Genomic DNA, 15,059 nt, shown 5'->3' with positions numbered 1-15,059 from the left:
CATCAGAAGTGAGGTGGTGGGTAACAGTGGTGACCTGTCAGCCATCATTGGCCCTACCACCAACTGGAGCAACCATCACGATGCACAGCAGAGGTCTTGGCCCATGCTGGGCTCCCAAGGAAGGATACGTCTTTCTGGGTCTGGGGCTACTGGGATTGCCTGGGGCCACTTGCTCAAGCTGGAGCAGAAGGCAGCATCCTTGCCTGTGGAAGGTGTGCTGTGACTGAGAAACTCTATTGTAGTTAAGGAGCTGTGGTAGGAGGTGAGAAGGTTGCATAGCACAAGGGATAATGAAAAAGAGATTGAGAAGATCTCACAGAGGCACTGCAAAGATGATAGCCTGAACCCCTATAATACACAGAAGAAAGAGCAGCCAGAAACTGTGCTCACTGGAGACTCCTAGGACCAGGAACACTGGAGGTTGGGACTTCTGGCAAGAGGAGAACGACTCTTTCTCAACTGGTAGATCTGCAACTGTGGAATAATTTTGGTGTCTGGCAACAGGCAAGAGGCAGCAAGCTCTGTCTGGGGAGCATTCAGAGCCAGATGAGCCTGAAGCATGCATCAATCAGGCAAACTACTGTCACATGGCAAGTGACAGTAGTGGGGGACTATGTCCTTCAGGGGCTGGAGTCCACTATTTGGTGACCTGACATGCTATCCAGGGGATGTTTGCTGTTGTGGGCTTAAATCTGAGGTGTTTCAGGGAGACTGCTGAAGCCTATCCAGCCCTCAGACTATGATTCCATGCTGATTATCCATGTGGACTCTAGTGATACTATCTGGGAGACCCTGAGCATGTCAAGAGTGACTATATGACACTGGGGGTTGAAGGTGTAAGACATGAAGGTGCAGATGGTGTTCTCATTGATCCTTCAAGATCAAGGCTTGGGAGTAGGGCATGGGTCTTGTGGGTCAACACTTGATTGTGCACAATCTATCCTGTTCACATGGCTTTGACAATCGTAGGTCTGTCAGAGGGTGAGGAACTCAGGAGAAGAAACAGGGTCTACTTGGCAAAGCTTCACAAAAGCATCTTTGTAATCAGGCTGGCCAACTTGTTGAGAAATACTTTAAACTAGGAATAATGGAGGAGGGAGATTTTTGTCATGAGGTAGAAGTAAACAGGAAAGCAAAAGGTGCGATGAAAAAATGACGCCTCAGGGATGATAAAACAGGGTCAAGAAAAACCCACCTAAAGTGTGTGTACAGAAATGCAAACAGCCTGGGAAACAAATGGGAGGAACTAGGTCTCCAATTCAGTTGGTGGTCTGCAATATAATTGGAATAACAGATATGGTTGTACAATTGGGCTGCCGTGATTGCTGAATATTAACTCTGTGGAGAAGGACCTGGGGATCTTCTTGAACTCAGACCACAGCAAGCTGAAGATGTGCCTGACTGAAAGAAAGCCAACAACATCTTTAGCTGTATTAAGAGGAACATACCCAGTAGATCCAGGGAAGTGATTATTCCTCGCTGCTTAGCATGCATTAGATGACATATACTGTGTCCATTTTGAGGCTTCACAACACAGAAAACACAGGAACAAAGTGGGTTAAATTCGGCAGATGGCCACTAAGATGGTGAAGGGGCTGGAGCACATGTGATGCAAGAAGGGGCTGAGGCTTTTTCTGCCTGCAGAGGAGACTTCAGAGGGACCTGAAGCCTTTCAAGATCTACAACCAGTAGTCTTCCAGATCCTACAGGAAGGTTAATTATTGCATAGAGCCAGGCTTTTCACACTTGTGCATGGCAGAAAAATAAGAGGCACTGGGCACAGGTTCAGATAAGAGAGACTTGTACTGGATATTACAAGAAACTTTGTCATCATGAGGACTGTCAAGCAGTGAAACAGGCTGCCCAGAAGAGGCTGCGCAGTCTTCCTATGTGGAGATTTTCAAGACCTGACTAGGTAAAGACCCAAACAACTTAGTCTTACCTCATAAACGATAAGAGGGTGGACCAAAGACCTCCTGAGGTCTTGACCTAGTCTACAATACTTTCCCTGCTGCTTCTCCAAAATTTTTATTCTGAAACATCTGGAACCTTTTTCTTGTTTTTTTTTTTTTGTTTTGTTTGGTTGATTGGGTTTTTTTGTTGTTGTTGTTTTTTTCCTTGCTTTATTTTATTATCTTTATTACTTCTGTATACTTTCTTTCCGCATACTTCAAATACTAAATGAACCTCTATTTTCAAGGTTCAAGTTTTTCTCCTCTGCCTAATAGCAGGAATTCCTTTTCATCATCCTATATTTTCCTACAATCAACTGTTCGTATACGACTGTGTACAATTCAAAATTAACATCATAATTTCTTCATGCTTTTCATATCCTGTGAAGATAAAATGTTATATGCAGTCCACTAGCTTTATAATTGATTAATTTATGGTCATTGTGCACCATCACTTCATTCACATGAGCTTTAGAAAGAGCAACCGCTATAGTATTCTCCTTACTAATTTAGCATTTAACATATCCTTAACTTCTAAACACTCATGAACACCTTACAAACAGACAAATAAAGAAACAATGTAAAGTGGCATTTCTGAATAGTGACTGGGGTAGACTGTGTCCTGCCAGCTGACACCTTACTGCATAGAGCACTGTGGGACTCACTAAAAGATGTCAGTCAGATATTCATACACAAAATAATCTCCTGGTATTTTCAGCAGAGTTTAATTATATGTTTTAGTCTGCCTAACTTGTCTGCAGTTTCATTAATTTTCAGCATTTTTAGCATTTGGTATTTATCTACATTTTCCCATCCGGTGGGAAAACTGACAAAATTACACTCTCCAGTTGGGGGAACATCTAAATTATCTTGGCTGGAGATGAACTGCAAGACTCACCTATACCTGTAGACTCACATAGAATTATAGAATCATTTAAGTTAGAAGGTTCCTCTGGAGGCTTTTGTCTAACCTCCCCTCTCAAGGGGGACTTAGAGTCTTAAGAAGTTGAGTTTTGAATATATTCAAGAAGTGAGAATTCCTGACCTCACTGGCAACCTGTCCCAACACTTGATTACTGTAACTGTGGAAAAAAAAATAGTTCTTAATATCCAATCAGAATTTCATGTGTTCTGATTTATGCCCATTACCTTTTATTCTTCCACTATGTACAACTGGGAAGAGTCTGGCCATCTTTATTGATGATCTGGACAAGGGGATCGAATGCACCCTCAGTAAGTTTGCAGATGACACCAAACTAAGTGGGAGTGCTGATCTGCTTGAGGGTCGGAAGGCTCTACAGAGGGATCTGGACAGACTGGATCAATGGGCCAAGGACAACAGGATGAGGTTTAATAAGGCCAAGTGCCGGGTCCTGCATTTTGGTCACAACAACCCCAGACAACGCTACAGACTTGGGGAAGAGTGGCTGGAAAGCTGCCCGGAAGAAAAGGACCTGGGGGTGTTGGTAGACAGCAGGCTTAACATGAGCCAGCAGTGTGCCCAGGTGGCCAAGAGGGCCAATGGCATCCTGGCTCGTATCAAGAATAGCGTGGCCAGCAGGAGTAGGGAAGTCATCGTGCCTCTGTACTCAGCACTGGTGAGGCCTCACCTCAAGTACTGTGTTCAGTTTTGGGCCCCTCACTACAGGAAAGACATTGAAGTGCTGGAGCGTGTCCAGAGGAGAGCCACCAAGCTGGTGAGGGGTCTGGAGAACAAGTCCTATGAGGAGAGGCTGAGGGAACTAGGCATGTTTAGTTTGGAGAAGAGGAGGCTGAGGGGAGACCTCATTGCCCTCTACAACTACCTGAAAGGAGGTTGTAGAGAGGCAGGTGTTGGCCTCTTCTCCCAAAGGATGAACGACAAGACCAGAGGAAATGGTCTGAAGTTGCGGCAGGGGAGATTTAGATTAGATATTAGAAAGAATTACTTTACTGAGAGAGTGGTCAGGCATTGGAACGCACTGCCCAGGGAGGTGGTGGAGTCACCATCCCTGGAGGTATTTAAGAAACGTATAGACATGGCTCTTCAGGGCATGGTCTAGTGCCCAAGGTTATTGGTTTATGGCGAGGTGTTCAGTGTGAGGTTTAGTTGGTGGGTGACTGGTGTGGTGTGTTTTTTTTGGGTTTTTTTTTTTTTCTTTTTTTTTTTTTTTTGTGTGGTTGGACTCGATGATCTCAGAGGTCCCTTCCAACCACTAAGATTCTGTGATTCTGTGATTCTCTACACTGTCCCACTAGATAGCTGAAGACAGCAGTAAGAATTCCCCTTTCATCTTTAGAAAAGTCTGTCTTTATTCATGATAATATACCCAGTGTTCTGAAACTGCTACCTTCAGTTCTGCAGATGAAAAAAGCAGTTACTACAGAGTTTGGTATCCACTCTAGTAGAAGTCTGTATCCCTTGACCAGAACACAAAATCTTGATTATTTCCACTTGTTTCACATATTTATTTGTGATAAAGATGTTTCTAACATCTTCACTGACAAAGGAATTATTTCTGATTCCATCTGACATTCTGCTTTTCTTCCTTTATAATATGTGTGGTCTCTTTGCAATAGATTTTTACCCATCTCATGTTGTTCCTGGGTGTCACTCATTAATTTCCTCCTCATCCGGGAACATACTTGGTCAGTGCCTGTAAGATCTTGTAAAGATCTAATTTAAGTGATTATTTTTCTTAGCCTGCAGTTTATAAACACAGACTGGTAGTCTCTACTATATGCTCTTTCCTCAGGATCATTTCTCACACTTGTCTGCACTTATACAAAGTGCTGTATTGCAGACAAGAGCTTTTAAATAATTGTGCAATAGGACCCCCATCCTGATCAACAACAACCTCAGATGGTCTGGTTTTCTCATATGCTAGCCATTCAAGAAGGTGTATGTCTTCTGCTGTATAAACCAATTCTTCTGATGAAATGCAAGACTTCTTATCCCTATTTGAAACCCATGATTTCACATTCTGGCCCTTATTTTAATTTTTTACTCCTACTTTGTAGACTGGGAGTCTACAGATTTGATTCTGGGTTAACTCCTGGAAAACTACATTATTTTAAAGCAGGGGGAAAAATAAAGAGGGGGAAAAAAAAGGAAGCTCATAAAATACTGTGGCATTTTTATTCCAGTTCATTTGACCCAATTAATCTTGATGAAAGTGGCATGTCAGTAAACTTCAGATGCCTGTGGCACACATACACAGCTCTATGATTGTGCTGGTAGCTTAGAGTCCAGTGAAAGTTAATGAGAGAAACAGGCTCTTCTAGGATGCAATTCATGCTGTTCTAAGCTGTGTTAGATAAATCACAGGTTACAGGCCCTCATTTCTTTCCACTGCTTAAGCAGAGGATCTGGAAGGTTAGCTTTGGTAGGCTATATCTAGGAAAGTTGTCTAAAATTAGACAAGACTCGCCTCACTTGTAAGACTTTCTAAGAAAGGCTTTGCAGAGGGATCTGGACAGGTTGGATTGATGGACTGAGGCCAATGGGATGAGGTTCAACAAAGCCAAGTGCTCAGTCCTGCACTTGAGTCACGCCAACCCTATGCAGTGTTACAGGCTTGGGGCAAAGTGGCTGGAGAGCTGCCTGGTAGAGAGGGACCTGGGGGGTGTTGGTTGACTGTTGGCTGAACATGAGCCAGCAGCGTGCCCAAGGTGGCCAAGAAGGCCAACAGGATCCTGGCCTGCATCAGGAACAGTGTGGTGAGTAGCACTCAAGAGATGATCATCCCCTTGTACTTGGCATTACAAAAAAGACATTGAGGTGCTGGAGTGGGTACAGAGAAGGACAACGAAGCTGGTGAGGGGTTTGGAGAGTAAGTCTTATGAGGAAAGACTGAGAGAGCTGGGATTGTTTAGCTTACAGAAAAGGAGGATGAGGGGAGACCTTATTGCTCTCTACATCTACCTGAAAGGAGGTTTAGAGAAGCGGGGATTGGTCTCTTCTCCCAAGTCACAGGCGTTGGGGCAAGAAGAAATGGCCTCAAGCTGCACCAGGGGAGGTTCAGATTGGATATTAAGAAAAATATTTACACTGAAAGGGTTATTAAGCATTGGAAGGGGGTGCCCAGGGAAGGGTTTGAGGCACCATGCCTGGAGGTGTTCAAAAGACGGATTGACATAGTGCTTAAAGACATAGTTTAGTAATATGTGTGTTGGGCGGGAAAGGGGGAGGGGAGGGAGTTGTATGGTTTCCTTTTTTTTTTTTTTATCAGAGTTAGGTTGATGGTTGGACTAGATGATCTTAAAGGTCCCTTCCAAACTAGATGATTCTATGATTCTATGACTTCCCAGTCTTAGTATTCTTTTATATTCTTCCTTAGTTCAAGGGCACTTTCATCCAGCAATGCCAATTTTCTTGGCCAACACCAAGAAATAGTTGACTTCAGCACAAAAAATGTAAATTTAACAGTGCAACTGCGGCTCACATTAAAAGAAATGCATGTGCCCTTTAGGCATGTGAGAAGCTTAAAAAAATTAAAGGAGCTGTAGTTGAGTATCTGTTTCCTATGACTTCCACAACTAAATCTGCAGGCCTAGTTTTGTCCTCACATATAGAAGTTAGTATTAGTAAGGAATCTACATAGATTAAAATATGGCTCACAGAAAATATCTCTTAATGAACTCATCTCATAATATTTCTTTTATTAACATAAAATTTTTTATATGCAGCATGTATCTACAAGTATTTAGACAGTGAGGCAAAGATGGACAAATGAAATAGAAAACTTCAGATTTAATAATAGCTTTCCCTGGAAGAAAACATATTACTTCATACATACCAGCAGAGAAATCTTATTCTCAATATGAGAAAAATCCACAGAATTATAGAAAGTGTGACCCATTTAAAAGGTCACCTAATCCTTCTTTTCTTCTGGGCAGGATAAACTAAAGCTACATTGCTTTTTTACAGATGTTTCATTAAGCCCTTCTTTAAAGCTTCCAAAGACAGGCATTCTAAAATTCCTGTGGCAATTTATCCTTTGTGCTTAACTATTCTTAGCAGAAAATTCTTTCCCTGTAAATCTCCTTTGCAGTAATTTTAGCACATTGTCCTACTACAGCAGAAATGGAGAGCAGTTTAGTTGTATCCTCTCAGCAGTACATTTTAAGTACTTGAAAATTGTTTAGATTCATCTTTCTTTTTTTCTATTTCTAGATTAAAATACAACTGTTCTTTAAAAATTTCTTAAGAGATCACAGGTCTTGCTCTACCTTTGTCACTCTCCCTGCTTTTCACTGTGGTTTCTTGAACTGTTCTACATTTAAAAAGTAATATATTCAAAATCAATGAAGAATTTCTGCAGATATCTACAAAATGCAAAATGGAGCACCAGGATTATTCAGCTTATTTTAACGTGCAATCCATTTGTTTTTACAATAAAGCAAGACAATGTTGATTCATGTTTAGCTGTGATGTTCTATGATTCTCTGACTCTTTTCTGTGAAATCACCCAGTTATTCCATATCTTGTTTTTGTGGAACTGTGAAGGACTTGGCTTTTGCTGAGGTGCAGACATAAGTATAACTGAGAGACCACAGCAAAAGTCCATTTGTTTGAGGGAGTAGAGTTCTGGTAAGGAGCTAGAAAATTGTGGACAAAGTGGAGGCTTGGTTTCACAGTTAAGGTAAAGCCATTCAAACAGCAATAAAAGCCCAATGCTACAACAGAAAATAGATGGAGCTCCAGCACGTAATGCAGGAACTGACTACTTCTCACTAGTTGTGAACTACTTCCATGAGCAAGGTAGATGCATGTATGGCTCTTGAAGACAGAGCAATTGAATTGGAGATACAAGAAAAAGTTAATGCCCATGCAAGATGATGACCATGTGTTTCCTTGCACTGAGAATTCTTTCCATGACTCTTACTGATAGAAAGAGGAAGATAAGTGCGGCTGGTGTTGAAAGTTGCATAGCAATGGTTTTTCTTATAGCAGTAAGAGCAGTTTGGTTGCATGTTTTCTGAGTAGGTATGTCCTTTGTAAGTATTCTGCAAACAAGGACATTTTGATGCTGTCTGCAAAAAGCAGGTGGTCATGATCTCTATGAGTGCTGATGTCACAAGAAATGCCAGAGAAGGGCTTGGGAGACAGAATTTAAGCTCTTAGATGTAAAACTGAAGACTCAGGACATCCTTGCATAACTTTATATATATTCTGGTCTTAACTTTATATGTACTCTGGTCTCAAAATTAGAAACTAATGGAATCGATGGATGGACCACTCAGTGGATAAGGAGCTGGCTGGCTGGCCGCACCCAAAGGGTTGTGGTCAATGGCTCAATGTCCAATTGGCAGCCAGTGACAAGTGGTGTTCCTCAGGGGTCCGTACTGGGACCAGTGCTGCTCAACCTCTTTGTTGGAGACATGGACAGTGGGATAGAGTGCACCCTCAGCAAATTTGCCGATGACACCAAACTTGGTGGTGCAGTCGACATGCTGGAGGGAAGGGATCCCATCCAGAGGGACCTGGACAGGCTTAAGAGGTAGGCTCGTGCAAATTGCATGAAATTTAAGTAAGCCAAGTGCAGGGTCCTGCACCTGGGACTGGCAACCCCAGGCACAAATACAGGTTGGGCGGAGAATGGCTAGAGAGCAGCCCTGAGGAGAAGGACTTGGGGGTGTTGGTGGATGAGAAGCTTAACATGAGCCGGCAGTGTGCACTGGTAGCCCAGAAAGCCAACCCCATCCTGGGCTGCATCAAGAGAAGTGTGGCCAGCAGGTCCTGGGACGTAATTCTGCCCCTCTACTCTGTGCTCGTGAGACCCCACCTGGAGTACTGTGTCCAGTTTTGGAGTCCTCAACACAGAAGGACATGGATGTGCTGGAACAGGTCCAGCAGAGGGCCACAAAGAAGATCAGAGGGATGGAGCACCTTTCCTATGAGGACAGGCTGAGAGCTGGGTATGTTCAGCCTGGAGAAGAGTAGGCTCCAGGGAGACCTTATAGCAGCCTTTCAATATCTGAAGGGAGCCTACAGGAGAGCTGGAGAGTGACTCTTTGTCAGGAAGTGTAGTGATAGGACAAGGGGTAATGGTTTTAAACTGGAAGAGAGGAGATTTAGATTAGATACTAGAAAGAAACTTTACAGTGAGGGTGGTGAGGCACAGGTTGCCCAAGGAGGTCGTGGATGCCCCATCCCTGGAGGTGTTCAAGGCCAGGCTGGATAGGGCTTTGGGCAACCTGGTCTAGTGGGAGATGTCCCTGCCCAGGGCAGGGGGGTTGGAACTAGATGATCTTTAAGGTGCATTCCAACCCAAACCATTCTATGATTCTATGATTCTATGATTCTGGTTCAACTTACAGGATGAGATAAAACCGGGGTAAGTCCTCAGCATGAACTGGGAAAATGTGATAGGAAAGAGAAAGCTAGAATGACTAGAAGTGAGAGAATTTTGGGAATATGTGGAATTTATACAATCGACATGAGTAATGGCCAAGGTCGTGTTTATCATGATAATTAATTACCACATGTAGCAGAGTGATCAAGGGAACTCAATGGTTAGTACCAGTCAGAAAAACATCTCAAACCCAGGAATTTGCAGAAGACATGCAAAAGAAGAAAAGAAGTTGAGGGAGATCATTCTCCCTCTCTACTCTGCACTGGTGAGGCCACAACTGGAATACTGCATCAAGTTCTGGGCCCCCCGGTTCAAGAGGGACAGGGAACTATTGGAGAGAGTCCAGCATAGGGCAACAAAGATGATTAAGGGATTGGAGCACCTCTCTTATGAGGAAAGGCTCAAGGAGCTGGGACTCTAGCCTGGACAAGCAAAGACTGAGGGGAGACCTTATGTCCGTTTATAAGTATCTAAAGGGTGAGTTGAAGGATGTTGGAGCCGGACTCTTTTCAGTGGTTTCCAGTGATAGGATAAGGGGCAACAGGCTCAAGTTGGAACATAGGAAGTTCCATTCAAATATGAGAAAAAACTTCTTTATGGTAAGGGTGACAGAGCACTGGAACAGGCTGCCCAGGGACGTTGTGGAGTCCCCTTCTCTGGAGATCTTCAAGACCCACCTGGATGCAGTCCTGAGTAATGTGCTCTAGGCATTTCTGCTTTAGCAGGGGATTTGGACCAGATGATTTCTAGAGGTCCCTTCCAACTCTGACAATTCCGTGATTCCGTGATGTGAAAAACACAGGAAGTATCTGTATGCCTGACTGCGAATCCAGACATATCCCAACGTATCTTTGTCCCAACATAAGAAGGACATGGATGTGTTGGAACAGGTCCAAAGGAGGCCACAATGATGATCAAAGGGCTGGAACCCCTCTCCTATGAGGTCAGACTGAAAGAGTTTAGGTTGTTCAACCCAGAGAAGAGAAGGCTCTGGAGGGATCTTATTGTGGCTTTTCAGCATCTGAAGGGTGCCTACAGGAAAGCTGGAGAGGAACTTTTTACAAGGGCATGTAGTAATAGGACAAGGGGCCATGGCTTCAAACCGGAAGAGGGTAGATTTAGATTAGATATTAGGAAGAAATTTTTCACTATGAGGGCAGTGAGACACTGGCCCTGGTTGCCCAGAGAAGCTGTGACTGCCCCATCCCTGGAAGGGTTCAAGGCCAGGTTGAATGGGGCCTTGCGCAGCCTGGTCTAGTGGGAGTTGTCCCTGCCCTGGTTGGAACTAGATGATCTTTAAGGCCCCTTCCAACTCTAGCCATTCTATGATTTATGATATCCTGAAGTACTTCCAAAAAATAAAACTGAGGAACACTGCGATCCAGGCTCTAGCCCCATTTTTACTCCTCTGTTTCCCACATCTCCCTACTTCCCCACCCTTTATTCCTGTGAATTCCCATCAGTCCTAGCACTGTCAGATTATTCTGATAAGTTGCTGCAAGTCCCCAAATTTTGATCTACTTATTTAGATTTGGAATTATTTTCATGTAACAGTGACAGAGTTCCTAGTAGAGATTTTTTTCCATACTGTTGTAATGCAAACACTGACATACTTTCATACTCACTAAATCCAGAAGAGTCAAAGTCCTACAGACAAATGTATGTCAAAGGTAACAAAACACTGAGACACTGGCTGGTTCATGTTTAATGAAGCCTCCTGCTCTATTCTTCCCATAGTGAGAAGCAAAAATCATTGACATTTGAAACAAACTTTTTTTCAGGCCAAAAGCAGGGAAAAGAACCATACAAAATCAGTTTTCCTCTTCTGTCTTCAGCTTTTCCCTAATCCCCGAGGCAACAATGGCAAAAAACAGCTCCGGAAAGAAGGTGCGAATGTAAACTGCTGCTCTGGGGATAGGGTTGGCCAGAAGGACTTCCTGCTTCTTACTGCTCACTGTGCGCAAGACTTCCTCTGCCACCTCCACTGGGTGCACACCATAGGACACCTTTCTGAAAAAGACTGTAAATGAAACAGAGAGGAGTGAGAGCTACACACAGACAGCCAGATAGACAACCAGACACATTTGAGGGAAGGATGCTGAAAAAATACACAGCTACTGCATCAGTCAAATTAGTTAAGTTCCTACACACTTTCAATCCCTTACTCTTTCCCTTCTCCTAAACAGTATGTCCCTAAGAGCTTTTTACAGTTTTGAAGTAAAATCCTCACAGTCTCTAGGAGAAGGAGCAACTGGAGTGCAGTGGAACTCTCCCTTGGGACCTTTCATGCTCTGCTCTACCTTCATTCCCCATTCCCCTTTCCCCAGTGTATTTATTTTCTCACATAATGGTGTCTTTTTTCATGTTTCTTCTCTTTTCACCAGGTTCATCTGATCTCTCCAATCTATCTTTTGCTCCTCTAACCTCTTCATTCTTTCATCCTCTCTCTCATTTCCATCCTTTTCCTTCCTTCTCACTGGGAAAAGCCTCTATATTGCTATATGTGTCTCATCTACTGTCTCTCTCATCAAACCTTACATTTCCAAATAGATGCCTCCCAGTTTCCAGGTGCTGGTTGGTGATGGTATGAACAGATGAAAGTTGGATTCACAGTGCTGACAGAAATATCAAATTCTTCCATCTCAGCTCTAAGACAATCAAAAAAGCCTACAGCAGCATGCTTAGAAGCAGCATCTGAAAGAAAGAAAAAATTCCATGTATGCATGTTTGGATGTATGAATGCATGGATATAGATGTATGATAGAGCTTTATAAAACATGAATGTTTAGAAAACTCAGTATGGAACAGGCAAAAGAACAGTGAATTATTTCACCCAGTGAATTTATCATATGATGCATTTAAAACAAACAAAATAAATTTATTTATACAGGACAATTATGCATGAGGTATGCAGTCAGTCTCCCTATACATGTGAAAGAGCATGTGTCTGGATTTTACAATCAGAAATATTAAGACCTGGGGTAAGGAATAATACATCTATTATCTCTACAGTTTAAAAATGTCTTTGGTGGATGGACAGCTGTCCCTGACATGAGTCTCCATGCCATCTTTGAGACACATCAGTAAAATACAATAAAATACATGTTCATGTCTGGAATGCAGGAGTACTAGCGGTTTGTAAACTAACTAGGCCTTTGCCCTGCAACAGCAGTCCAAGATGCTTTTAATATTAAAGTTAATTTTAAAGTAACTGAATGTCAAGATTTTTTTAAACTGCTCTTAGTGTTTTGGGGGTTTTTTTGTTTTTTTTTTTGTTTTGTTTTTTTTTTTTGGTTTGGTTTTATTTTTTTAATTGAGAATGGTATTAAAGAAGGATGGCAGTTTGTGAAACTTGACCAAAAACCAGAACTATGTTTTAGGTGCAGCAGACCTGCAAAGCACTCAATCACCTTCTAATTCACAGTGAAAATCAACCTGTGGATAATATAATCTAAAAGAGGCGGGTGGGCTCCAGGAATGGAAAGAAGCTTCTCCATTCATTTGTTTTGAAATTCCTTCTTCTGGCAGCTTCATTTCATGCAACATAGATGTCAGTAAAAGGATTGGAAACTATCTATGTTAGTGCTTCTGCTACTCATGATCTATACATACACAATGTATCTTGACACAATTGGCTGTTTCCTAGGTGGAAACCATTCCAGATGTCAAATCAATGTGTCATTTCTTTTCTGAACCTTTTTTGTAGCTCTTACGCTTCTTTTGAGATGGGGGTGGGGTGTGAGAATTGCACACAGTATACAAGACATGGCCACTGCATAGATTTATACAAAGACATAAAGACAGCTTCATTTTTATTTTATTTTTTTTCCCTCTACTGCTTTCCTTGCAGTTTCTGTCCCTGTATTTTACTTTCACGGAACTATAAGTCACAATCCTGAAGTCTCACCTTTTAATTCAGAGTTTTTCATCCACTATGACCCCCTGTCACAATTTAAAATGTCTATTTACATCTATCTGATATTTTCTGTTGACTAACTTTGCATTTTATTAATGTAAATACCTTTCATTAAAATTCAGGACAGCTAAGTCCTACGTTTCATTAAGAGCTTTGGATGAAAGACCTTCTTGAAAATTTTCTGGAAAGCCAAGCAGAATACAATTATTACATTTCCTTTTAAACTTCCACACATAAATCCATTAAGTGCACGAGTATGCCTTTAGAAAGCAGTTGCTAGTATCTAACAGCATGTTATAATTATATGCTACTTCACTATTCATTATGCTTTCTACTAATATGTATGGTACAGATATTAGAACTACAAGTGTGCTGTTTCCTGAATGTCTCCCAAGATCATAAAAAAACCTTGCTATCACATTTTATGTCCTTTTGTCCTCAAGTACCTTAGTCAGTAGTTACACTAGTATTAGTACTTTAATTACTTCTTCTTGAGTTCCATTTCTTTGAAAGTTTTTCAGCCAAATATTGTACTAATTTTTTACTGAAGTAGCACTTTTAATAACCTCTTATTAGTGTCACGGAATAATCACAACTTACACATTAGAATGTACATTTTTGCTCTGTGTAACTTACAAGCTGCACGAAATGGCATTCCTATTTTTCCTTGGATACTATTAACTAGAACAATTTGGCCAGTTCTTCTTGAGATCATGTTAGGAAGAATGGCTGAAAAATAAATAAAAGAATGAGCCACATAAGTAAAAGAGTTCAATGTATATAGTGAAAAGAAGTGACAGCTGAAGTGTAGATAGCATGATGAAGGTTGTCTCAATACTGCAATCAAAAGTATCACAAGACCCCAGTAGGTGGAAATTGAATGTCTGCTAGGGTTCACTTAGATTCTACATGTAGATTTGGGTGCAGTATTGTCACATTTCATTGTCAGTCTGCCTTGCCTTATAAGGGTTTTGAAAACAATTGTCTATGTAACAAAGGCACATAAATAAAGGAGTCACCATATGCAAAATACAATAAGCAGACATTTAGAAATATGTCTCTTTCAAATACCTGTTTATATATTTCTTGACCAATCTATTTCCAAAACTCAGCATTCTGATTTTGATCATCTTCACCTCAAATTCAGTCCATTGATTTTCACAGAAGTGCTTTTGATTATAGTGAAGGCAAAAATAAATGCAAATGAAAGAGTGTAATGCTAATAACTTGGATCTCAAGCTATAAGTGGCAACACCAAAACGGGAAAAAAAATTATAATACCTTTGGTTAAAGTGATAGGTCCAAAATAGTTGGCATCCATTATCTTTTTATCAAGTTCCAATGAAATGCTCTGGACTGCTCCTTTCACTTTCATACTTGCATTGTTGATCAGGATATCCACACATCCATAGCAACTCAGGATTTCCTTAGCTACATCTTGAATGCAGTTTATGTCTGAGATATCCAGAAGTATGAGCTTTGGTGCATATGTCTAATAAAAAAAGATTTATTTCAAGAATACCTGCATTATAAAAATGTATTTCTATTTACTTGTCTTGTACCTTGATATTTGAAGAAAATGCTTTTATCATTCTCACAAATGCTTCAATTTGTTCTTTTAACCCACTCTAGAGAGAAGGTAGTTCAGCAATGGGTATTTATAGCTTCTGAAATTCAGATGAACCATAGGAAAGGTAAGCCAGACTAGCTCTACCCTATCGAGTTTTGTCTCTCTTGCAATCAGTAGAGACAGACAATAGACATAGAGGGTGATTCCTACTCTTCCAGGTTATGGTTGTTCTGTAAGCAGCCTTCTGGAGAACTTGCTGACCACAGAGTCTAGGATATAATGTA

The 15,059-nt window shown here is 41.5% G+C and overlaps 1 protein-coding gene across 1 annotated transcript in view; it reads right to left on the bottom strand.

Annotated features, from left to right (window-relative positions):
* Positions 1 to 10,976: 10,976 nt before the first annotated feature.
* The window catches only part of DHRS7C (dehydrogenase/reductase (SDR family) member 7C), a 10,573-nt gene continuing 6,490 nt past the window's right edge, over positions 10,977 to 15,059 (bottom strand). Inside the window, exons 4-7 of the mRNA XM_014956984.1 lie at positions 14,487 to 14,697; positions 13,842 to 13,934; positions 11,828 to 11,983; positions 10,977 to 11,309 (exon numbers count right to left, since the gene is read on the bottom strand). Of these exons, the coding sequence (XP_014812470.1) occupies positions 11,101 to 11,309; positions 11,828 to 11,983; positions 13,842 to 13,934; positions 14,487 to 14,697 (669 nt within the window). The 3' untranslated portion in view covers positions 10,977 to 11,100. The remainder of the gene's footprint in view (positions 11,310 to 11,827; positions 11,984 to 13,841; positions 13,935 to 14,486; positions 14,698 to 15,059) is intronic.

Source organism: Calidris pugnax, unplaced genomic scaffold, assembly GCF_001431845.1.
Source record: "Calidris pugnax isolate Ruff unplaced genomic scaffold, ASM143184v1 scaffold304, whole genome shotgun sequence".
NCBI classification, from domain to species: Eukaryota; Metazoa; Chordata; class Aves; order Charadriiformes; family Scolopacidae; genus Calidris; species Calidris pugnax.
This window is presented reverse-complemented; position numbering and strand designations above follow the sequence as displayed.